General features: G+C 36.8%; 2 protein-coding genes and 1 pseudogene across 2 annotated transcripts; 2 read left to right on the top strand and 1 right to left on the bottom strand.

Annotated features, from left to right (window-relative positions):
- The first annotated feature begins 502 nt into the window (after window positions 1-502).
- LOC122135933 (zinc finger protein 202-like) lies at window positions 503-3,890 on the top strand. The gene is made up of 3 exons (XM_042717137.1): window positions 503-674; window positions 980-1,091; window positions 1,289-3,890. The coding sequence occupies exons 1-3, from the start codon at window positions 567-569 to the stop codon at window positions 3,436-3,438; spliced, it is 2,370 nt and encodes a 789-aa protein (XP_042573071.1). The 5' UTR covers window positions 503-566; the 3' UTR covers window positions 3,439-3,890.
- Window positions 3,891-4,605: 715 nt separating this feature from the next.
- LOC109055591 lies at window positions 4,606-21,809 on the bottom strand (annotated as a pseudogene).
- Window positions 20,654-24,796, top strand: LOC109106134 (prostaglandin D2 receptor 2). Its single transcript, XM_019119483.2, has 2 exons — window positions 20,654-21,396; window positions 23,332-24,796. Exon 2 carries the CDS (start codon window positions 23,334-23,336, stop codon window positions 24,609-24,611), a length of 1,278 nt encoding a protein of 425 aa, XP_018975028.1. The 5' UTR covers window positions 20,654-21,396; window positions 23,332-23,333; the 3' UTR covers window positions 24,612-24,796.
- The last annotated feature ends 1,412 nt before the right edge of the window (window positions 24,797-26,208 follow it).

Below are 26,208 nucleotides of genomic sequence, written 5' to 3'. Positions count from 1 at the left end.
ATTATGACGGGTTTCAGACCCAGTTCGCGCACATCATGGAAACAATTTTACAGACTGCTGTCAGGGAAGCGACAAAACTTTATGATGGCACTTTGCAGCGGTTGAAAGCTGAATTGGTGCAGTTGAGACAAGAGAAAGTCAACACGAAGACAGGTGATACATCCAGCCAGAGCGGTTTTCTGAAGCCGGGAGCCAGAGGAATGGAAACGTCTCCAAACATCGTGATATTGGCGTGCAATGTGGTAGGTCTTTTTCTGACAACAGTGTGTTCCTGGGTCATGGCGTGCATTAAAACACTTCCTGGAAAATTAGAACGACTTTTAACGGCTTAGACAAAGTCAGAGGGTAAATACATAAAAATCAATTAAGTGGCCTCTTTCTCTGATGGATATTTTTTTTTTTTACAAATATATTTAACATATGTGTATTTATATAAATTTGATCTCATAATCTGTCATTTGTAATGTATACCCTCCTAAAAACATAAGATGTTTACAGTTTTGTTGTTGTTGTTTTTGTCAGAAAAGCCCATTTTGGTTGACCGGGGATGCAGCCCTCATCAGTTTATGGGAAATAGTCTTAATGTGGGAGACATAACTAGTGATAATCTCACAGATCTATGTGCCAGTGAGGATGGGAACAGACAGCTTGCATTGCTCCTCATCAAAAAAGAGGTAAGAAATGACGGGTCATATGATAGAAGAGAAAGTGTTTACTCTTCCCCTCCTCCCTTCCTCACCATTTTTTGTTTTGCACATCAATTATGTGGCGAGCAACAGCAGAGTTCACAGACTGATGTCATATTTCCTCTTTGTAAGGGTTTTCTATATTTAGAGGCTTGATTGAAAATGCTATGTGAGGTGAGGTCAGTTAGGATTGAGTTTAAATCTTATGTTTATTGTTGATCTTTTTGGAGTGGATAGTATTTTAATGCTATAGCCGTCTTTATACATTATTATTTTATGTTCTGTGTCTTCAGCCTCAAGAGACTGAATGCAACAGCTATGCACCAGGATACTTTCTGCTAAAGCAAGAGGGTGCTGAGCCCATACTGGTGCACAGAGAGCCAAATAAGGACACCGTGAAAAGGGGTACAATAGTCACTCACAAATTCAACTGAACAATGAGGAAAAAAATTCTCATATATGCCATGTAGTTCTTTCACAAGTCCACAATAGAGACTCAACTGTTTGGTGTTATATGCATTTACTAATTTAGCTGCGAATTTTATATTAAAATTTTATCTTCCTTAAGTTCATTTCTTGCATCTTTACCTCTCTATTCACAGTTGTGATCCCACCAGCATTGCAAACAATAACCAGGCCCAATAACAACCATAGAAGAAAGTCACCACCACCATCAGTGATTCCTTCCTCTTGTAGTCGCAGAGTGGATTCCAGTGGTCAAAAACCCAATCAGACTATACAACCCAGCCGAGGTACATCTGAAAGAACATTGAAAAACACTGAAGGCTTGTCTTCCCAAAACATAAGACAGAATGCCAGTGCACCAGCACAGACGTCAACTTCTTCAGTGCTTCTCAATTCAACCCAGACTCCTGCTTCCAATGTTAACTCGTCTGTGCCAATGATTGAGCTGTCTGGCGCTCTATCAGTACCTCAAACCAAGCCTACAGCTTCATTAGTTCATCGTCGACCAAACCCAAATCCTCAAACATCAAACCAGACAGTAGTCCCTCAGAAAGAGAGGTCAAATATCTGTCAAAACACCTACCTAACTCCTGTACCTCCAAGCCAAGTCTTAGTTGCAGAGCCTCATTCCTCCAAACAGCGAGCTCAGGCATTGGTTTCACATACTGAGAAAACTCTTTCAACCATTGCCTCGCTAAACCATGCCACTGAGCTATTAACCCAATGTTCCTCTCAACTTCCACAACCCTCATTCTTTCCCCCACAATCCATCAAAACACCAGTCCAAGAGATGACTCCACAAGTACACACTGTCATGCCATCAGGACACGTTCTTGTCGCAGCAGCTCCAAATACTCTTCCACCAGTCCAGGATCGGATTCCCTCATCCAGTCTTGTTCCTCCTCAGTCTCATGTTTTTGCATCACCACAGGTAATGCCAGCACATTCCGTGAATTCAAGTCCATCATTCCAGTTCCCTTTGGTTCTGCCACACAATCCAGTTCAGGCGACGCCACCTTCTTATCTGCCAACGCATGTTCCATTTTCTTCTCCACATATTCCAGTTAACGCAGTTCAGGGATCAGTCTCCTTAAACCCACCTCAACCTCCACTCACGCAATCTCAATACCCACCACAATCCGATCAGTTCTCCTCTTCTCCAGACCAGTTTTTTCCTCCACCTGATAATACGCCAGGTTTGCTTGAATCTCTTGATACTTTGCATTTGCATTCACCTATCGTGATAACGGCACAAGATGCCCCGGAGCAGGTACCCATGCACCATTCTCAGCAATCTGGGAAGTTTGCTCCTCTGTTAACACTGAAGGAGCAACAAGCTGCCGCTGCCGCTTCCGCCAACGTTGTTTTAGTGCGAGTACCCATTCCCTCTGTAGATACCTCTACGTCTTCAGTTGACAACTTCGAAGCAGATGTACCATTCTCACCATGTTGCACAGAGAGAAATGACAAAGACCTTTCAGAAGATGACAGGCCCACACTCCAGTCTAGACTTAGAAAACAGAGAAAGATATGCTGCAAATCTAGACAGATAGATCCTGCAGGTGAGGATGGCACACCTATAGTAAAGGATAAGAGGGTGGATCAGATGCAGAATGACTTGATTAGTGAAACACCAAATTCTGGCTCAAATAACAGAAGTCAAGTATTACCAAAACCTTGGGGCAAAACACTGCAGAGAAATACAGAGTGTCCCCAGTGTGGAAGGGTCCTCAGCAATGCATCAGCCTTGGAGAACCACATGAGACTTCATACTGGCGAAAGACCTTATACCTGTTCCCAGTGTGGAAAGGCATTTCCTAGTGTCCGAGGTCTTAACCGGCATGTGAAGGTCCATGCAGAGGAGAAGCGGTATCAGTGTGAGGAGTGTGGGAAGAGTTTTGTATACCACTTTACCCTTACTAAACATCAGCTTATTCACTCTGGAGAAAGGCCATTTCCTTGTAAAGTTTGTGGAAAGAGGTTTTTGGCCAAAGCAGACCGGGCTACCCATATGCGAATGCACACCGGAGAGAAGCCATTCTCGTGCACTCTGTGTGGGAAGAAGTTTAAACATAGAGTCGCTCTGAATATGCATATGCAGGGGCATAGAGGAGAGAAACGGTACATCTGCCCCCACTGTGAAAAGGGATTTGTGGATCTAGGCAATTTTAAAAGACACAAGCTCATCCACACAGGGGAAAGACCGTTTGAGTGCAAGGAATGTGGGAAACGCTTTACTCAGTCGGCCCATCTCAAGAAACATGTCAACACACAACATGTTACATAAAAAAAAATAAAAATAAAAATCTATTGTTCAATATTAAGCATTTAGTTGATCTAATGATAAATATTCTGTTACAGAAAATGAAACAATGAAACAGTATTAGGTCCGAATGTAAATTAATTTATGAAGAAGCAATTTAAAATAGAAAAGTAAAAAAATAACTGCTTTACTGCATCAATTTTGTGCATGCTCTTTTTCTCATACCAAGCAAAGCAAAAAAACAACAAAAAAAAACAAATGCTTACTTTTTTTAAAGTGCTTTAATGAAGCACATTTTAAATGTGAAGTAATAAAATGTGAAGATTTTTCTATTCTTTTGTCAGTGTGAAACTTATATACTGCATCTTTATTTTTTAATGTATATATTTTAATAGTTTTTCAATTGTCCATCCTACTATAAATATCAATAAAACACTTAGGTGTCATTTTGTTAAATGATACCTATGTAAACTGAGTTTGTTTGCTCCACAGTTTATCTTGAATTAGTATTAGGCATATTCTATGTATTCATATGAACTAGTGTGATGCAGACAAGAAAGAAATCATATCAGCCACTGGGGGGCAGTGTCTGATACCACAGATTGTCTAACACACCATTTATAAACCTCAAGATTGAAATAAGGTTACATGAATTGCCATAGAGATGAAAAGCAAAACAGGAGCAGAAATACACGGTGAAGAATTATAAATAAATAAATAATAAAATTTAGGCAAACATACAAGCATATGTTGAATGTTGTAGCTCGCTTAAAAAAAGACTTAAAGACATATTTGAGTACAAATTCCAATTTATGTTAACATTTGATATTCAAAATATATGTCACCTTATATGGTTATTTTTTTTTTTTTAAAATAAACATTTTTTTTTTTTTTTTTTTTTTTTTTTTTTATATTTGGCCAGAAAATGTAATATTGTGGATTGGAAAACATTTGTGTTTGCAACATTCGTTAGTACTGATCATACAAATACTACACTAAACTAGAATGTGACAAAAATGACAATCATAACTTTTGAAGTAATAAAAATAACTGTATAAGCAGCATAGCTCTTCAATGGTAGTCCTCCATAGCTGGAAATACCAGTAAAGGAATGTTTTGGGGTGAAATGCTTTGCAATTTTCAGACCTCTAAGAATGCTTTACGTTTATATTGCCTTAAAAGAATGGATGACTGTGTATTTGGCTGGATGAACTCCTCACTACAGAGGGAAGGCGTCACGTAGGAAACTGTATAAAAGCAGAGATGCCCACAGAGGGAGGGACATGCTGATAAGGCGCGAGCCTGCGCTGGACTTCATGGTGTAACTGCACCTTCCCACATTCCCTACCTTGTCAACTGCAGACAAAGTCACAGAAGGTGAACAACATGAGGTCTCATACAGACCCATCACCATGATCACACAGATCGTCTTCCACTTTCCTCTGGGTGAAGTTTCCCACTGCCTTTGCTGGATGGAAATGCTCTCGATGCCTGTGCCATTACCGTCTGTGATGTTGACAGACAGTTCCCAGTTTGATGAGTTGCAAGAGGAGGAGTAACAATTACCCTGTACATCTACAATTTCACATTTTGGAGGTGTGAAGTCAGTAACCTGGATGAAACAGTAAACGGTGAGTTGAAACAACAGCTTGGTGTTTGAATTATGTGGTATATAGATTTCATTAAAATGACAGTAAAACAATAGCATTGTGAAATGTTGTTATAATTAAAAATAACTGTTTTCTATTTAAAAATAGAATAGAATTGGCTCAAGGAACATTTATAATTACGTTGGAATGTTGAAAACAGTCAAGCTGCTTAATATTTTTGTGAAAACCATGATACATTTTCTTTCAGGATTCTTTGATGAATAGAAATTCAGCAAAGAACAGTATTTATGTCAAACTGAAATCCTTTGTAACTAAGTAAAAGCATTCACTTCACAATGGTGCTCAATTTAATGCATCATTGGCTATATGAAATAATTCATTTCTACAATAAAAATCATACTGACCCCAAACTTTTGAATGGTATTATATATTAAACATAAGTCAAACAATTTGTTTTGTGTGAAGATCATAGAAATCATGTAGAAATCTGAACTGTCCATTTTCTTATGCTGGGACACCACTAGTGCGAAATCAGCAGAGAATCTGAAATTACTGAAATAACATTTCACATATAAATATGCCTCTTTCCAATCCCACATTCTTTTCCACAGAAATTTCACAAGAGCAGAATGCTGTCGTTTGCTGTGCTCGTTCTGAAACCTCTTGACTTTACCTTGGAGAGAACAGAAGTCGAAGGACAGCATAGTTTTAGAATCACTTCCTCCTGGGCTTTTCGTGCCTCGATGGTTAGCGTTACATCTGTGCCTGAGACCATATTACCAGGCGGAGTGAGAGACACTGTCCCCTGAGCACTGCCGCCACTCACGAGACTGAGCCTGTGAGGGCAAAGAAACAGAATTGTAGCACTGAGTTTTGTTCTTGATAAGAAAAGCAGTTTAAAGCTTGTATGTCAATCATTACTGAGTGATTTGAGAACTAAGTGAAGAAATTACGTTGATGGATGTTTCATAGGGATGTTTTTGTCATTCCTTGCACGAATTGTGTATGTACCACTAGTTCCATTGGTTGTAACAGTAAAACTGAGTTTAAATTCTTGTCCTGGTAGCATGGAGCTGTCTGCTATTGCCTGTAGATGGAGAGAAAATAGCATTAGAATTCAAATTAGATTTGTTTAAACACAACTAGCGAGCTGCCTACTGCCTTCTAAAGGAAGTATAATGGTCATGGGAACTTACAAGTGACTGATTTTCATACAAGAGACTCGACCAACGAGTTAGTTATTTCAGTAGATGTTTATGTCAGCATGTTGCTAACTAACAGCACAACACTTAAATCAGCTAAATAATACAATCCACAAATATAATCAATTTTTAATTTCAAGTTTTAATAAGAAATGCACTAAAAATGCAGTCTGTACCTTGATGATGACTTTAGACTGAGACAATCAGTGTGGTGGTCTTGTGCCTCTGGGAACAGGCTGGTGAAGGTCTTATCTTTTCCCTTCAGCATTACTACAAAACTCTCCTTCTGGCACATTATTCACAGTAAAAACCAGGTAATCTCCATTAGCCATTTTCTCAGTGGTTCCTTTAGACAACTTTTGACCCCAGACACCTCCATGAGAGTAACCTCCTGCAGCTCTAGACCTCTGGACCTTTCTCTCCAGTCCAGTGTTAGCAGCAGCTTAGCCGGTGAGCCTAAATAGAGAGCAAAATATCTGTACACTTCCATTCACATCATTCAATAAGAATTGTTTAATAGTTGAACAGGGCGACGGTTTAAACCTGTTGACGGCCGCCCGTCAATGGCAGCAAATCCAGGATGGGGTCCTTTGAATTCCTCCACAAAGTCGTAGATGAATGTAATCGCACTCTGACCTGTAAAACACAGTTTAAAATTAGAAAGGCAAAAAAGGGTCTGAATACTAAAAACACATCTCAGCGTGCCACAGCATTTTTATTACTATATCAAAATTATTAATTAAATAGTTTTTAATTAATTAATTATTAATTACAATGTTTTTTTTTTTTTTTTTTATCAATACTCCATGTTAGCCATTTTCCTTTTAATATTACAAGAGTAAAGAATAAAATATACATTTCTATCACGACAACTCTCTGAAGATTTTATTATGGTAATGGATATGACAATGTTATTGTATTTGGTCTTGGCGAATAGATATCTGCTATACTGCTGCTGCTGTTGTTGGTTACTGCTGTTGTTTTAAATTATTGCTGATATTGCTGTCGATACGATGATGTATTTAAGACATACTGCTGCTGCACAAAATAGTATATGTAGCAGATCTATACAGGTGGAGCTGGGGAAGGCGGAGAGTTTATTTTCAAATGTAAAGCAGCAAACTCATTGGCTGCATGTGCAACATGAATCAATCAACTTGGTTTAACGCTGTAGTTTAATGCTGTAAATAATATCATAGTTTGCGTTAAGGACCCAACATGCCTGAGTTTCATGAGAGAACTTGGCTTTTATCTGTGTTTCTTCTCATAACTGGTTGGCAATAACTTTAGTGTTTGTGGGCTTTGCATTGATTTATCATATAAGTACATGACGGCTCACCCATCACTTTTATGGTGTAGGGCCGTGTTGTCGTCATGTCAATGTGCCACAGGCCTGTCTCTGTTCCATTTAATTGGATTCGTTGCAGGTTTCCCACTCTCTGAATTGTTCCCAGAATTCCGTTGACAACAGTGTTAGATTGAGTCACTCCTGGAAGCAAGTGTATTCCAAGGAACTTACTTTGATATCTTATATTGAAGCTGAACACAATATAATACAATCAGTTCTTGTTGGGGTTATTATAGTTGTACATTTTTTATTTAGTTTTTATTTCTTTATTTTCTTTTAATCATGAAAATGTATTTTGGTTAGAAAAAAAATATTTATATTTAATTTATTTAGTTCAAGGTGTCTCTGAATTTACCTGTGGGGCTGCGCAGGTTGAACGTGAGGCCAGTTCCTGTGATGTAGATGGTAGTGTTGGACACAGACCTGTCCAGTAAGAAAGGGAAATTCTCTATACGTCCTGGATCCCTAGAGCACTGAAGAATTGTCACCTGATAGATAAAGAAAGAGTATGCAAACAAAAAGACATAATAGAAAGTTATTTGAAGATGCAGTTTTTTGTATTTGCAATGTCAGTGAGCTAGCATAACTGTTTTTTTTGTGAGATGTTTACAATTGTGAAAAAACTATAAGATGCTGATCATACCAGGGCTGAAGTAGAGGTGTCGACAATGATGTCAGTGGCTTGAGAGATGCTGGACTTGGAGACCTCAATGGCTTGACCACCAGAGGCCAAGGCCATGTCATAATACATCTGAAACTGTGACGATGCAACTCAATGCCCTTCTGCTCCTGCTTTGTGGTGTCAGTAAGAAAGATACCTGAAAAGAAAGGCCAAGAGATGGAAAAGTGGGAAACTGATGGAGGGCTGGTGAACATTTTGATGGCAAGGACTGCATGTGAAACAAGGATGGATAGATTTACCGTAGACTTGGTGCTTCTAGTGAGGGCAGTTATGGTTGTCTCCAGGTGTGTGTCCTTAGGTGGAGCATCCGTGAACACATATATATATGAAGAGGAAGGAGCTGCTGTCAGAGCCAACTGTGGGAGAAACAGAAGGTTGACTCCTTGTTCAGTAATCTAATATTTCTTAGTGCTAACTAGGAACTATATAGGTCGTATTCACAAATGACGATTGAGATGATTGTCTGAAAGGCCACACCTATAACACAGTACCTGAAGTGCTGATAGGCTCATTTCTGGGATATCTCCTCCTCCATTAGGGCTGATCTTGGAGATCTCTGACTTCAAAACATCTGGGTCTGTGGTTCTTATTAGTGGTCCAAACTCTACAAATTCATGCAAAATATATACATATTGTTTTTAATTTATATTTTGATAATTTATATTCATTTAGACTATATCTGATCACTTTTGCCATAATACGAATGAAAAAGTACATCATTGCCCTATTTCAAATCCTAGTGAGCTACCTACAAAGGCAGTATATTAAGTCCCCATATCACAAAGCCTTTATTGTGCTTCATTTTGCTTATGTCTCCTAAGATACCAACTTTTGGTCAAATACTAAGGCAGCACTCCATGTTTTTTTTTTGTTGTTGTTGTTGTTGTTGTTTTGTTTCACAGGAACATTGAGGGGGTGAAAAACACGATAATGAACAAATGTTGGTAATAAAAAACATATATTATAAATTGCATCAATAAAAACAATTCAGTATAATTAAAATGGATTATTTTTACCAAATATTTTTATGCTTGCTATATGCCATATATGTTTTTTGCACTCACCTGGATCATTAAATGGCACCAGAATGTATTCAGATGGTTCATCTTGAGTTCCTTTTTTACTGTCAATAATGTTGAAGGCGACTCTCTTGGCCTCTGCAATGTCGTCTGCCATACTGCCTGTGGTGTCAATCACAAAAGCCAGCACTGCAGATCGCGCAATGCCCATCAGCCTGATGGAGGAGGAAAAAGAGAGAAACATTTTGGTTAATGGATTCAAAACCAGATTTTGGACAGAAAAAAAAAAATTCTATTTACATAAACCATTAAGAAGTTTTGTGGGCAATAAGACTTTTTAATGTATCTTCTGCTCAAGAAGCATTTCTTATTATTATTACAGTTGAAAACAGTGCTGTTAAAAAAATGTTGAAACTGTTTTTTTTTTCAGGTTTCTTTGATAAATAGAAAAGAACAGCATTTATTAGAAATAGAAATATATTTGTAACAATATAAATGTCTACTGTTATATTTGATCAATCTAAAGCATCTTTTCTGATTAAAAATATTAATAGCTTTCAAAAAATAAAAAATCTTACTGTCCTGAAGCATTTGAACAGTGGTGTAGAGAACAGGTTGTTAAGAGAACAACTCCCACCTTTGCAAGTTATAAAATCTCTTAAAAGTTTAAGAAGGTTTGTCTTAAGATATGAGGAATCTATCTCCATACCGAAGGTAGTTATTGTTTCCTATTGCTCCACGGATGTCCTCTAGCAGCTCCATTGTGGCTTCAGATGCCAGGTTTACAGCATGTTTGTGTAGATTAGCATTATAGGAATGGCTCTCATCTTTACTGATCCCACCTCGAGGATTGTGGCTACTGCTGAGATCAGTCTCCCCACCATGGCTACATTTTCCTTTTATACACACATAAAAGACTAATAAGAGCAGTGACGCTTATTTAACTCGGATTTTTTTTTTTGTTTCTTTGGTAAACTGAACCAAAAAAAAAAAAAAAAAAAAAACTGGTGTTCTTTGGCTGAACACCAAAACTTAGTCATTTGAGTTTGAAGTGTTTTTCAAGCTCAACTATTTAGCATAGTCACTAGGTTTTTGCAAAACCAAGACTGTAAAGTTAAGTAACTATAGTTTTACTAATACATTTTGAGTTCAAACTTGAATTTTTTTTTGCAGTATGTTTGCTCATCCGTGTCTCTTGGTAGGTCTCCTCACCTTGAGGTTTTTCAGGGGAGAACAAGCCCATATATCCTGAAGTGAGGTACTTCCCATTCAGAATGGCAGGAAGCAGCTGGTTTGGACAGGTACCACTGGCACAGTCACTGCATGTTTCCATTGCAATGTCTGCACATTAACACATACACATGCAAATCACAATCATGCACTCAATTGACTTATTTGCCATTTAGGAACAGTCAACATAGATAAATCTCACATAATATGATATGTACTCCAGAGTGTAACCTGTTATCAGTTAAGCACCAAGTCATCTGTTCACTTATCTCCAGTTTTCATTAAAAACATCGATTATTAAGAGCTATTACACATGAACATTGGCCATGTCAACACTAATAAAATTTAGTCTCTTTTTTTCAACATTTTTTTTTTTTTCCACATATGAGTCTCTCTCATAAATCACACCCACTGGCTTTATGTACCTGCAATCTTCTCAATGTTGAGATCCGGTCTGATGAGGTTGGCATATGGACTTTCGTTACCTAATTCAACCCAGTTACTGTGGCTGTAAAAATCCTGGGGGGAAAAACATTCATGAATTAAAAACGAATGCTTAACATAATATTAATGATAAACATTTTATTTTTTGTTGTTGTTTTGTTTTCATTTTAAAAGATACACCTTTTAAGGAAACGGGTCACAACAATTAGCAAAAACATTTCTTATTATATATTAATATATTATATATTAATATGTCTTTCATCCCTACAAATTATATACACACACACATACAGTGGTGGCCAAAATTATTAGAACACTAGTATTTCACCAGCTAAAAAAGTTTTTAAGTCAGTTGTTTCTATCTTTTGTTTTAGTGTTTTAGTAGGAAATATCAGTTTGCATTTCCAAACATTTAATTTGCCATTAATTGTAATAATCTAGTAAGATTTTTGTTTGACAACAGCCAGTGGTTCACACAGATATCTGATCTTATCATCATCCAGTCTGGCTGAAATGAAATGAAGAAACAGAACAAACTGAGACAGACTAAATCCAGAAGAACTGTGGCAACCTAGAGCAGAAGCTGCTTTAAACACAGTCACACCAAATGTTGATTTAATTTATTTAATAGACGTTTTATGACATTATTTTTGGCATCATCCTTATTTTACAGCATTTTTTACACAAGTGCCTAAATCTTTTAACAGTACTGTAGATTTACAGGTAGGTTTCTGAAGCTTCTTGGATAAATTGCCACAATTCTTCTGGATTTAGTCTGTCTAAGTTTGTTCTGTTTCTTCATGTCATTTCAGACAGACTGGATGATGGTGAGATCAGATAGATCAGAGATCAGACTCCTTGTGCAAACAAAAATCTCACTGGATTATAACAATTAATGGCAAAACACAATACATCAAAATATAAAAATAACTGACCTACAGACACACTACAGCAAAAGATAGAAATAACTGACTTAAAACCATTTTAGCTGGTGAAAATACTAGTGTTTCTAGTAATTTTTTGTGTATATATACCACTGTATACATACATACAGATTTGTGTTGTTGCTTAAAGACACACCTTTTAGAGAAACATGTATATTTATATTTATTAGGGGTTTAGATTTTTTTCATGTTTTTAGTCCTTAATGTATTTTTCAATAGGTAAAAGTGTTAACAAATAGTTAATGAGTAAAAAACATGTTCTTAAAAAACATGTTCTTGTTCTCACTAAGCCAAGCAGTTGTCCCCATGTCTCAAGTCCACCACCAACACCCCCAGTACCAAAGAAGTCACCTTTGTCCGGCCTGAATGACTATCGTCCCATAGCACTGACCTCAAATCATGATGAAAGTGCTTTGAAAGGTTAGTCATGCACAACAATGAATCCAATCTCCCCCAACACACTTGACCAGCTCCAGTTTGCATCCCGTCCAAACCACTCCACGGACGATGCCATTTCCTCTACCCTCCACCTGGCTCTTACCCACCTAGAAAGTAAAGACTCCTATGTCAGAATGCTGTTCATCGACTTCAGCTCAGCATTCAACACAGTAATTCCACAACAGCTCATCAACAAATGAAACCTGCTAGGCATAAATACCTCCCCTCTGTAATTGGATGCTGGACTTTTCTAAACGGAAGACCTCAGTCAGTCCGTGTCGGCCACAACACCTCCAGCACTACCACACTGAGCACAGGTGCCCCACAAGGCTGTGCGCTCAGCCCGCTGCTCTTCACGCTGCTGACCCACGACTGCACTGCCAAGTTCAGCTCTAACCACATCATCAGGTTTGCTGATGACACAACTGTGGTAGGTCTGTGGTAGGCAACAATGATGAAACACCCTACAGAAAGGAAGTGGCACAACTGGTTGAATGGTGTAGTGCAAACAACTTGTCCCTAAATGTGAGTAAGACAAAGGAGGTTGTGATGGACTTCAGGAGAAACCCTGTTGACCTCCCCCCCCAATGACCATCAACAGCTCAACTGTGGAGAGAGTCAGCAGCACCAAATTCCCGGGGATGCACATAACAGAAGACACCACCACCACCATCCTCCCACCACGATCCACCAAAAAAACCAACAACTAAAAAAAACCCCACCCATCCCGCCCGCATTCTCTTCCAGCTCTTGGCATCAGGAAGACAATCCCGGAGCATCAGGGCCCACAACCACATAAAAAAACCATCCACAGCCCTAGCTCCTGAAACCAGGATCCTCTTTCCCCCATCGCACCACACCACATACCTGTACACCACATGAAAACTGTTAAAAACCTCAAGAACATTGTGCAATTCTGAGTGTGCTACACACAGGTGAGTGGGCTGGACAAACCACCTGAAGAAAAAAAACTTTCCTCTTTATACGCACCAGACACTTTCTTATAAACACTCCACGTTACAAGGACTTAATAAGATAAAACAAATGTTTACTTGTGAAAGCACCACAAATCATAGTGCACTACTTGTTTCTTAACCTTAAATGCCTCTTTTGCACAAAATCATGTACAGTTATTATGTAAAGTCCTTGTATAGTCTGTCTATAGGTTATGTGTGTATAGTCAACTATTTATACAAACCCGATTCCAAAAAAGTTGGGACACTGTACAAATTGTGAGTAAAAAAGGAATGGAATAATTTAAAAAATCTCTTGAACTTATATTTTATTCACAATAGAATATAGATAACATATCAAATGTTGAAAGTGAGACATTTTGAAATGTCATGCCAAATATTGGCTCATTTTGGATTTCATGAGAGCTACACATTCCAAAAAAGTTGGGACAGGTAGCAATAAGAGGCCGGAAAAGTTAAAAGTACATATTAGGTACAGCTGGAGGACCAATTTGTAACTTATTAGGTCATTTGGCAACATGATTGGGTATAAAAAGAGCCTCTCAGAGTGGCAGTGTTTCTCAGAGGTCAAGATGGGCAGAGGATCACCAATTCCCCCAATGCTGCGGCGAAAAAATAGTGGAGCAATATCAGAAAGGAGTTTTCATCAGTCAGAGAAAAATTGCAAAAGTTTTGAAGTTATCATCATCTACAGTGCATAATATCATCCAAAGATTCAGAGAATCTGGAACAATCTCTGTGCGTGAGGGTCAAGGCCGGAAAACCATACTGGATGCCCGTGATCTTCAGGCCCTTAGACGGCACTGCATCACATACAGGAATGCTATTGTAATGGAAATCACAACATGGGCTCAGGAATACTTCCAGAAAACATTGTCAGTGAACACAATCCACCGTGCCATTCGCCGTTGCAGGCTAAAAACTCTATAGGTCAAAAAAGAAGCCATATCTAAACATGATCCAGAAGCGCAGGCGTTTTCTCTGGGCCAAGGCTCATTTAAAATGGACTGTGGCAACGTGGAAAACTGTTCTGTGGCCAGACGAATCAAAATTTGAAGTTCTTTTTGGAAAACTGGGACGCCATGTCATCCGGACTAAAGAGGACAAGGACAACCCAAGTTGTTATCAGTGCTCAGTTCAGAAGCCTGCATCTCTGATGGTATGGGGTTGCATGAGTGCGTGTGGGCATGGGCAGCTTACACATCTGGAAACGCACCATCAATGCTGAAAGGTATATCCAAGTTCTAGAACAACATATGCTACCATCCAGACGTCATCTCTTTCAGGGAAGACCTTGCATTGTCCAACATGACAATGCCAGACCACATACTGCATCATGTTACAACATCATGGCTGTGTAGAAGAATATATCAAACAGCTGCAATAAAAGCCTGCAGTCCAGATCTTTCACCCATAGAAAACATTTGGCGCTTCATAAAGAGGAAGATGCGACAAAGAAGACCTAAGACAGTTGAGCAACTAGAAGCCTGTGTTAGACAAGAATGGGACAACATTCCTATTCCTAAACTTGAGCAACTTATCTCCTTAGTCCCCAGACATTTGCAGACTGTTATAAAAAGAAGAGGGGATGCCACACAGTGGTAAACATGGCCTTGTCCCAACTTTTTTTAAAAGTGTGTTGATGCCATGAAATTTAAAATTAACTTATTTTTCCCTTAAAATTATACATTTTCTCAATTTAAACATTTGATATGTCATCTGTGTTGTATTCTGAATAAAATATTGAAATTTAAAACTTCCACATCATTGCATTCTGTTTTTATTCACAATTTGTACAGTGTCCCAACTTTTTTGGAATTGGGTTTGTAATATATTTATAGTTAGATTACCGCTTCAGAAAGTTAGCTATGTAGGTCTAAAAATTGCTCTTACATCTAGTGTTGTATTTTTATATTTATGTTCATTTATGCAGTGCCGTGTTCCTGCGAGACACGACATTTCATTCCACTATATGTCCACACATGTAGCGGAATGACAATAAAGCTCGACTTGACTTGACTTGAGCAATTCTGAGGTAATATGCTTGTGCAATGTCATAGTCACAGATACTGACTTATCTCCCTCTTGCTCACCTGCAGTGTGTGACACACTCGTCCCAGTGTTTCTCGGGCAGACTGAAAGTTGTCGGTGTGGACGTTTGCTTTAATGGCCGCAGTCCCCTGAATGATAAGGTTGTGTCCCTCATTGAAGGCCTCATTATTGAAGTGGTGTGGTGCGCTGCTCATGAAGTCCTGGTCCACAATGCCATTCTGCTTGTAGATCTGATTCAGTGCTGTGCGGAACTTGGCCCCTGATACCTCACCTGTGGCTCTGCCCAGACACGCATGCAGCAGCTCTTCTTCTGATGGGCCCTGAGTTAAAGTGGGAAATTAAATTATGTGCCATCATTTTAAAAAATGACTTTGTCTATATGTATTCCAAAGAAATGCACATCTTTCATGGTAGTGCTGTTTTACCCCTCCTTGCACACAAACAAACACTCACCGTGAAATCTCTAAATCCCTACCTCATGACCAATCCACCACTTAAAACACACCACGAACCTTTCCAATAAAAGCACTTCTAGTAATGGTCACATGGGTGTTTCCGCTACCCCCAACTGAAATAAATGCCTGCACCCTGGACACCACTAGTGCGATCAGGGCCACAACGGGCACTGATGACTTCATGATCATCTGAATTAAGTGAACAAATATTTACTTTTAGTTAAGTAGTGCAAAGAAGAATTCACAGAAGAAAGAAACTGAGGGACACCTAAAGATCACCTGGAGAAGATGCTCTGTGGGAGCACAGTAAACAAACTTCATAAAAGTTGTTTTCATTTTAGTCTATCCGGGTGCTATTTGTCTCTTTGTTAGGATAGGACAACATTTGGCCAATATACAGCTATTTGAAAATATGTAATCTGAGGGTGCATAAAAAAAAAAATATTGAGAAAATCGCCTTTAAAGTTGTCCAAATGAAGTCCTTAGCTTTACATATTACTAAATTAAGTTTTGATATATTTACGGTAGGAAATCTACAAAATATCTTCATGGAGAATGATCTTTACTTAATATCCCAATGATTTTTGGCATAAAAAAAAGAAAAAAAGAAAAATCAATAATTTTGACCCATACAGTGTATTGTTGGCTATTGCTACAAATATACCCCAGGGACTTATGACTGGTGTTGTGGTCCAGGGTCACACACACACACACACACACACACACACATATATATGTATGTAAAACATACATATATCACTCAAAAAACCCATAGTATAAACATTACAATATCACTCTAAAAAACTCCCTTAATTCTGGATCCTTGTTAGTCTCCCACCAAATATACTATAATATAATATAATATAAGACCTTCTTACCTTATACCAATTTTCAATCTGCTTCTGTTCCTCCTGTATATCCCCTTAATTCTGGATCCTTGTTAGTCTCTGATGACAAGTATATATACATAATGTCTTATCTGACAGTGTTCAGAAGTTGTCATGCAATCAGACCTCAGCAAATGATTAACCACAATGGATGAATTACATTAATAAGACATGGCTGCCTTTAAATTACTGATACATCTCACACACACACAAAATTATGAATCAGAACTACAATAGCCATCATCAGCTGTGAAATTACATCCAAATCTGTTATTATAAAACTAGAGCTGTAATAAAACTGAGTTTACGACTTAACTTTTTCCGATCTGTAGCATGTCAGATAAGTTTTTATTGTGTCAAAAACACCTTTGACCATACAAATCAAAATTCTACATTGCTTTATTTTAATTTGCTTTATGCCTGTATGAGTCCCGCCCCAGTTTATTATAATATTTGGAAACAAAAGTTACAATCCGCAATAAGACCATACCTGTTATCGAACGCTGAGGCCCGTGAAAGTTCAGTAAGTTGTTCAGTCAATAATATTATTGACTGTATTTCATTACAGGTTAAATGAGATGCATACATTATCTTGAGACTTGCCAGGATGCAATGAGGAAAATTAATTTATATACTGTAACATATTATTTGGATTAATTAAATCCTCTTATCAGAATTTATTTTTGTATTATACTATTTATATATTACTATATTAAATTCTATATTAAATTTATTATTTATTATTATTTTTAACAGAATAATTTCTTTCACAAAAGGTGGCAGATATCAACCTGTCTTTTGTATCACATGGTTGTTGAATCACGCCCTGCTCATTTTACCTCTGTTTTCAACAAGTCAATCATTATTGTCTTATTCAATGATAATATGTCAGCAAATATGACCATGTCTCTCTGTGAATTTAAATTAGAAGATCTAAGGATGAGAGCCACTACCATCATGTTAGCGCAATGTAGGTAATGAGATTTTCACACATTTAGAAGTTGTAAATCTACTGTGGTGATTATTTTGTCTGTATTTTGTTAAACTTTTCATTGTTTCTGCTCATTTAGTTATTTATTTGGTTGCCCTGTGGCCTCAAATATCTAATAAAACATTTCATATGTATTGTTCTGCACTATTCATACATTTAAAAGACATACAAACAGTCTGAACAGCTGTTATCTGTAGGCGAAACAAAACATAAGAATTATGAATAGCTGAACTGTCACGTGACAGAAAAACACAAAGATCCTACTTAACACCTACAGCTTTGTCAACTGTGATATGCCCCACCTCTTCAAAACTACATACAAAATGACGTATGAGACACAGCAACGAAAAAAAGAGTAAGAAGAGAGAGAAGAAATAAACAAAAAAAAACACCACCAGAAGAAAATATCATAACTCCACAAAACTTAATAATGATTTTACTTTATTTTAGTCTATCCAGATGCTGCTTTGTGAGTAGAGGGACTAATGACAGTAGTGACAGAATAAAAAGCAAGAAGAGTCAACCTGAAAAATATTCTGTCACTGCTTTTTTTTTTTTTTTTTTTTTTTATTTTATGTAATTTTATGATTTTTATGAGCAAAAAAATGAATGACTATAATAATTTTTTTTTTTTTTCTTCCGTAATTTTTTTTTTACCGAAACCCCCTTAATGTCAATTTCATTCATGAATCAGGATGAGTTTTTGGCTGCTTGAAGGTAATACTTCTTTTTGCCAACATACCATAAATGACAATTATCAGGATGAGTTTTTTGGGTGGAGATGCCCTTCAATGGCCTCTACTGAACATGTGACATACTGTAATGAGGATACTCTCTGTTCAGAAATATTGGTAAGCTATTATTCTCTATCATTATAGTTATCTTTATAGTTATTGTTCTTGGTGTGAATGGGTTTTAAGACTGCCACCTAAACTACTGGGTCTGCATTTACTTTATTAGCTTTTTGGCTTTTTAAAGAGCTTAGTAGCTTAGCAGCTCTTTTTGTTTGTGGACATCTAAAATTAATCAATAACACAAACAATAAACAATACAAAAATGCATTCAAATATTAATATTTATTAAGTTTAACACAAATTTGTCAGTGCTAAATATTCCTATTTTTTCTGTAATATAAATAAGTGTTTTTGTAACTTCGGATTCCACAAAAGGTGAAATTATTACATTTTTAAGAGTAATAAACTCTTTAAAAAAGTAATAGAGTAAAAAAAGAGTAATACAATTTTTTGCAGCACCACACAGTCTTCAGGGTGCCATCTGATGATGTCACAGCCTGTCGGATGACTAGCAGTTTTTCATACGATTTCATAATGGCTTCTTGTTCCTGTTACACCGAATGATTTCTGATACATTTTCGGGACAAATGTCCCCTGGTTATTTAAATATTTAAAAAAACTAATAAGACATAGTCCTTTTAATATAACACAGCCAACACTTATTTAAAAATGCCAAGACAATATATATATGTTTTAACCTGGTATTTTACATGTTTATTTAAAGATGTAAACAGTATTTCCCCCATATTTTGATATTTTATTTTCACAAAAGTTGTTTGAAATATGAAAGTATATACTTTACTTTCATTTAACATGTTTTTTATGTATTTAAAATCACTTTTGTAAATGTAATTTAATGCGGACACCAAAATGTTGATGTCTCTTCTTTGACCCATATACAGTACAGGTCAAAAGTTTGGAAACATTACTATTTTTAATGTTTTTGAAGTCTCTTCTGCTCATCAAGCCTGCATTTATTGGATCAAATATACAGAAAAAAACGTAATATTGTGAAATATTATTACAACTTAAAATAATAGTTTTCTATTTGAATATACTTTTAAAAAAATAATTTATTCCTGTGATGCAAAGCTGAATTTTCAGCATCATTACTCCAGCCTTCAATGTCACATGTAACATCCAGTCTATCACATGATCATTTAGAAATCATTCTAATATTCTGATTTATTATGAGTGTTGGAAACAGTTCTGCTGTCTAATATATTTGATGAATAAAAGGTTAAAAAGATCCCGAATATATTAAAAAAAAAAAAAATTCTAATAATATATATTCTAATAATATATTTTCTTTACTATCACTTTTATAAATTTAACACATCCCTTGCTGAATAAAAGTATTGATTTTACTTAAAAAAAAGAAAGAAAAAAAAAATACTGACCCCAAAATTACTGACCAGTAGTGTATATTGTTATTACAAAAATTTATATATTTAAAAACATTGCTTCTTTTTTTTTTTTTTTTTTTTTTTTTACTTTTTATTCATCAAAGTATCCTAAAAAAAAGTATCACATGTTCTGAAAAAATATTAAGCAGCAGAACTGTTTCCAACTTTGATAATGAATCATCATATTAGAATGATTTCTAAAGGATCATGTGATAATGATCCTAAAAATTCAGCTTTGCATCACAGAAATAAATGATAATTTAAAGTATAATAAATTTAAAAAAACAATTATTTTAAATTGTAATAATATTTCACATTATTACTGTTTTTTTCTGTATTTTTGATCAAATAAATGCAGGCTTGATGAGCAGAAATTTAAAACATTAAAAATAGTAATGTTTCCAACATTTTGACCTGTACTGTATGTATATATATATATATTATATATATATATATATACACACACACACTCACACACACACACACACATACATATACACTTACATTACAATACATATATATATTAAAATACAATATATTGAAAATATATTAAAATACAAGACAGTTATTTTAAAAATCATATTTTACAGTATTACTGTTTTCAAATATAGGACAAAAAAAGATTTATATGTCTGAAATTCCCTTTTTACAGTAACAAGATACTGATCAACTAAAATAGTTAGAAAGACTTAAGAATATCCTCACCGATCTCTTCAGCATAATAAAAGAGAAGAAGAACCGAGGCAGACAAACGTCAAGGCCCAAAGGTGTCATGAAATACCACAAAAGTTGTCGCTTATTGCTCATTGTTGCAATATTGATTGTTGAAGTTATTAGTGAATAATGACTAAATTTTAGTCTGTTCCTCAGACAAAGCTATTGCTTGACCTCATATGACAAGAATTTATCTTGTGTGTTCCAATGAATAAATAAAGTCATACAGGTTTGCAATAACATGAGGATTACAGATTCTGCACTAAATAAATCATTTTCTTTAAAGCACAAGATGCTATTTATAACATTCTCAAATCATGCTGGAAAACATGAACGCTAGATTTTACACAAAATGAATTAATTCATCCATACAATCACTGAATTGTTCCTTATTTCAGGAGGTTTCTTCTGAGGACCCATCCTTAAGTCTTAGGTGCGTAAACACCTGTGTGATTACATTATAATTCAAATGAAACCGATTGCTCACTTTTCTTCTAAGACTGCCTTTCATCTTCCCACAGCCCTTTCCATGTTTCTAAGTAAATGTTGTTGTTGCAGAGAGATTGTGGGGCAGGCGCTGACATGCTCATGTTCTCAATCGTAAGCTACTTTTTTCAAGGAACAATGAGATCCACTCCCATTCCTGAATGAAACTGTAGTAGGTTTATATCATCAGCACCAAGATTTTCCTGAGGAATAATAACTGACAACTCTGACATGAATGGATGATGCAGGATAAGTGAACGGTAGACATCGCGCAGTCATCATTTCTACTAAAACACCAGTTGTTATGTAAGTGTGAGATACGTTCCTGTTTAACACAATGTGATACCAATGAATCTAAATCTGAGCACATTTATAAAGCAATATGCTTGTTTAGACACTGTAAACTACTGTAAGATTGATTAGAGAATGTGTGAACTTGATGATAAACTATGGTTGAGATTTCACTACATTTTGGCAAGACTTGGTCTGCCTGCTTTTTTTTTTGATAACAAGATAAAACAAAATGCAGACAAATGCTATTACTCAAAACGCTTATTCGATCATGTACATGCCTAAACCGAGACAACATTTTTAACATACCTCAGGATGATGTTGTTGTGAAGGTCTTGGATGAAAGGTGTGAAGTTTCACAGACAGACTAATAGACTTAAGAGACTAAGGTGGTTCATAAATACCATTAAGTTGATAGAGGTTGCTTAACTTCAAAGTTACCACAGCTTCCTATTTGCTTTCTCATTCGTTTTTCCTCTTTTTTGAAATTAAATGGAAATCTTCTGTTTTGTCAGCATTAGAATGCAACACAGCAATAAATGACATTTTAAGATAAATTTACAGAGAAAACCGCTATTTTAACTACAGTAAAAGTCTACAAACCCCTGTTAAAATGGCTGTTTTTTCAGAAGAAAAAAAAGGAATCCAAGTAAAATCATGTCAGATCCACATTTAATGTAATACTGAAACCAATAACAAACAAACAAAATGTTAAATGGGTAAAAAATAAAAGTCTTGAAATAACCTGATTGCACAAATGTGCACACCTCTCAGCTTATACTAATATACTAATATTTATACTAATATATAATGCCTTTTGCTTTTAGCTAGTCAATAGCCATTAGAATATATCAATTTAGCACATCTTTATTTAGGTCTGAGCTCTGACTGATAACAAAAGGTTATTTTTCTTCTTCAGAAGCGTCTGAAGTTGCTTTTATTGACTTATATTTGTGTTCAAGGCTATTATTATGCTGAAAGATGAAATTCTTTGTTATCTATATATTTTAATGGATGCCTGCAGGTTTTGTGGCAAAATGTACTGGTATTTGGCTGTTCCCATGATTGCTTCTGTCTTGACTACTGCCCCAGTCCCAGCTGAAGAGAAGCAGCCGTGTTGCATGATCCACCATCTTCATCATGGGTTCAAAAGTTCGGTGTAGTTTATTCAAATAAAGGTTTTGCCACATGATTTTAGCTGCAAGCTAAGGTTTTTTTTGTGGGGAACAATAGCTTCCTTCTCTTTACTCTACACCACAGACATGGAGAATAAAGGATGTTGTTGCCACATGCAGCAAGTGACCATTACTTCTCACACATTCATGCAGCTCATATGTCTCTTGGCAGCCTAATATGTTTTCTTTTTTTTTCCATTAATCTTATTCTTACAGATACCCTGTTCTTTGGAATGTCACTGCTTTCAAATTCCAAAAAAGGGTTTTTTTTATGCAAACAAATCACTTTAAGTTTTAAATCTCAAAAAGCTGCAGTTTTAACCGTGATGTCCAGAATTTTTATACCCACTGTACTAATGTTTCACAGTATTACTGTTTATCTGTATTTTTTTAACCAGATAAATTCAGACTTGGTGAGCATAAGAGACCTCTTTCACAAATCTTCTAAAAAGTTCAAACAATAATTGGCAGATCCCACACTCTTAGAAAAAGGTACAAAAGCTGACACAGGGGCGGTAGCTGTTCCAAATGTACACTTTTGTAACTTTTAGGTACTAATATGGACCCTTTAGGTTCAAAAGCACACCTTTTTAAAAGGTACTATCACAGTGACAGCTTTTGTACCTTTTTTTCTGAAAGTGTATGCAATACAACTGGTTGAAGATCCTACAGATAAAACACACACCCACATCCACAAAGGTTTCATTGATCTATGCTTCATTGCAGAAGGCTGTAATAAATATATATTCATATTTTTTCTCTTTTTTTGTGACAGCAATGACTTCCTCATTCCCTCCTAATTCCACCCTCAGCCCAACATCCACCTCAGAGCTCCACTGCCCTCTTCTGCAAACAATGAGCTCTCACACCTTAAACAAAGACACAGGTGTGAACTTGGCAGTGGTAAGCATCCACGGTGTGGTATCCACTCTGGGGATCCTGGAAAACGGACTGGTGCTGTGGGTGCTTGGTTTCCGTCTTCGTCGCAAGACGGTTGCTGCAGTATGGGTCCTCAATCTGGCGTTGTCGGACTTCCTAACCACGCTAACCTTGCCGCTTTTCACTCATTACCTATTGATGAACCACAGCTGGGAGTTGGGCGGCGCTTTGTGTGCAGCCCAGGCCTCCATTTTTTTCCTCAACATGTTTGTCTCTGCCTTTCTACTGGCTGTGATATCATTGGACCGTTGTTTGTTGGTGACTAAGCCTGTTTGGACTCAGAACCATCGTACTGTGTCGGCAGCGTGGAAGATCTGCGGTCTAGGATGGGCTTGGGCAGCTGTTAATGCACTTCCGTATTTCATGTTCCGTTCAGTTGTGGAAAAGAAGGATGGCCGCAAACTCTGCTATCACAATTTTGCACTCTATTCCTCCTCAAACACATTGCACAGAGACTGTAAGCTGCGTCAGGCAGCGACGGCAGTGTCCAAAGTCTTGCTGGCCTTTGTTGTACCTCTGATTGTCATCGCCATCAGTTACACTTCCATTTTTCTTGAACTGCGAGCTCGCAGAAAGAGGCTTGAAAGTCGACGGCAGGGTGTGAACAATGGCAAACTGAGATCCTTTAAATTCTTCCGCAGCCTGTCTTCAGCAGGCAGACAAAACAGGGTTCGACTCTCGGAAAGTTTCATGAAGATGGTCGCCTCAGTGATCGCAACCTTTATTCTCTGCTGGGTGCCCTACCACGTCTTCTGCTTGCTGGAGGTGACGGCTCAGTACAAGACAGAGATTGTGGAGCTTGTGGAGGTCTACTTACCTGTCGCGACAACATTCTCCTTCCTGAACTCTGTATTGAACCCAATTATCTACACTTTTAGCTGTCCAAACTTCTCCACTCGAATCCGCCAAAGTTTGGGGGCTCTTTTCGAGGGGCTGGTGGAGGAAGCTGGACCCATAATATGGGTTACAGAAAGAATGAGGAGGAAAGATTCATTGTTCCCCTCTTCACCCAGTTCTCCCAACCCCACCAGAGTCACTCGCGTCCAGCATGGCATGCAGGGCTCCATCAACCTCTTTGGCCCCACAAATGAGGGAGAGAGGGATGACAAAATGTGACTTTATCATGTGGAATATCATATCCTGAAATTGGCGACTATTTAATGTTAACTACTAATTAATGTTTCTGAGTGAACTACAGTCTACCAACCAGATGTCACAATCATGGGATGGCCTTATAAGCTTTTATCTTTTCTGCATCTCTTTGCTGCACTGGGTGTAATTTGAGCTATAGTCATGTTGGATTACCCGCAGAGGTTTTGCATGTAATTTTGAGAATATTTAAGAGAGTATGTCCCTGCCACTGGTAAACACAAATGAACTCAAAACCAAAGCCCCTCAAACACACACAAGTCAACATGACCCATATTCTGTTTCTTTTCTCTCGCATTGTTCAGATTACTGACTATATAACTCAGCAACAGGGTCTTTATTGGAAAGTTTTTTTTTTTTTTTTTCATGCTTGTTCAATGAACCATAGTAATTATTGCACATGCAACTGTGGAGTAGTCCTTAACAGTTTACAGTCATTAGGCAATTACGGACACAGTTACTTAGGACAGTAAAGAGACCTTTCTACTGATTTTCAAAACACCAGAAATAAGAAGCCCATGGTCCCTGATGATCACCTGTGTGAACATGCCATAGTCCATGGAGTGTCAAAGTGTCAAAATGTAACTGTTGTGTTTGAGAACTTAAAAAGTGCCTTGGTGGAAGAGTGTGGTAACATCTCACAGCAAGATAAGATGCACTGCAGTGCTTAAAGCAGCTGGTGACCACACAAGATTCTCACTTTCCATTTCTGTTAATCAAATGCCTGCAAAACATGTTGAGTTTGTGTTTTATCTTAATACAAATATTTGCACACTAATAAATTTGCTGGAAATAAAAGCATTTTAATGCAATATTTTTGCTGAGTTAATAGGTTACTAATATTACTGCTCATTTTAACCCAGGCCACACATACACAGATAACATTACTAAAAACATTAATTGCAATCTTATTTGTAATCTACAATATCATACAATATACATATTAGCCAAAATGAGACTACATGAAAACATGAATATTGTAAAAAAAACTATAAAAAACACCTGTAATTAATTATATTTAAGAAAATACCTGTAATTAAAAAAAACTATATTTTACTAGAATACAGATTAGGAACACAACTTAGGCTACGTTTACACGACAATGATGTAGTCAAAAACAGCAAAGTTTTTCCATTGCGTTTTTAAAAAGTTTCATGTATACACAACAACATTTTCAAAATTATTCGCATTTACACATATCTGGGAAAACCGCCAAAAATGCTGTATTACGTATGCCAGGCCAGTAGTTAAAACTACCACCATGTAAGTAAACATTACATGTAGTAAATTATAACTATCAAATTTTGTATACTGAGCGTCTCCGCTGTTGGTTGTAATATTGGTGAAGTAAATCCACACTTAGCAGAAGAAGCGTTAGCAAACTCTTGAGCAGCAACAAGACCATGTACTCTGCCATTGTTGTGTATGTTTGTTCGCACTTGCCTTTAAAACGACACGTACTGTGCATGTCTACATACCTAACACATAATACGCACACACATAACGTCACCGTTTTTAAAGATTTCTGTATTGGGTGTTTACACAGAAACGATAATGGTAGTGT

The sequence above is a fragment of the Cyprinus carpio genome, chromosome B1, assembly GCF_018340385.1.
Source record: "Cyprinus carpio isolate SPL01 chromosome B1, ASM1834038v1, whole genome shotgun sequence".
In the NCBI taxonomy this organism is placed as follows: domain Eukaryota; kingdom Metazoa; phylum Chordata; class Actinopteri; order Cypriniformes; family Cyprinidae; genus Cyprinus; species Cyprinus carpio.
This window is presented reverse-complemented; position numbering and strand designations above follow the sequence as displayed.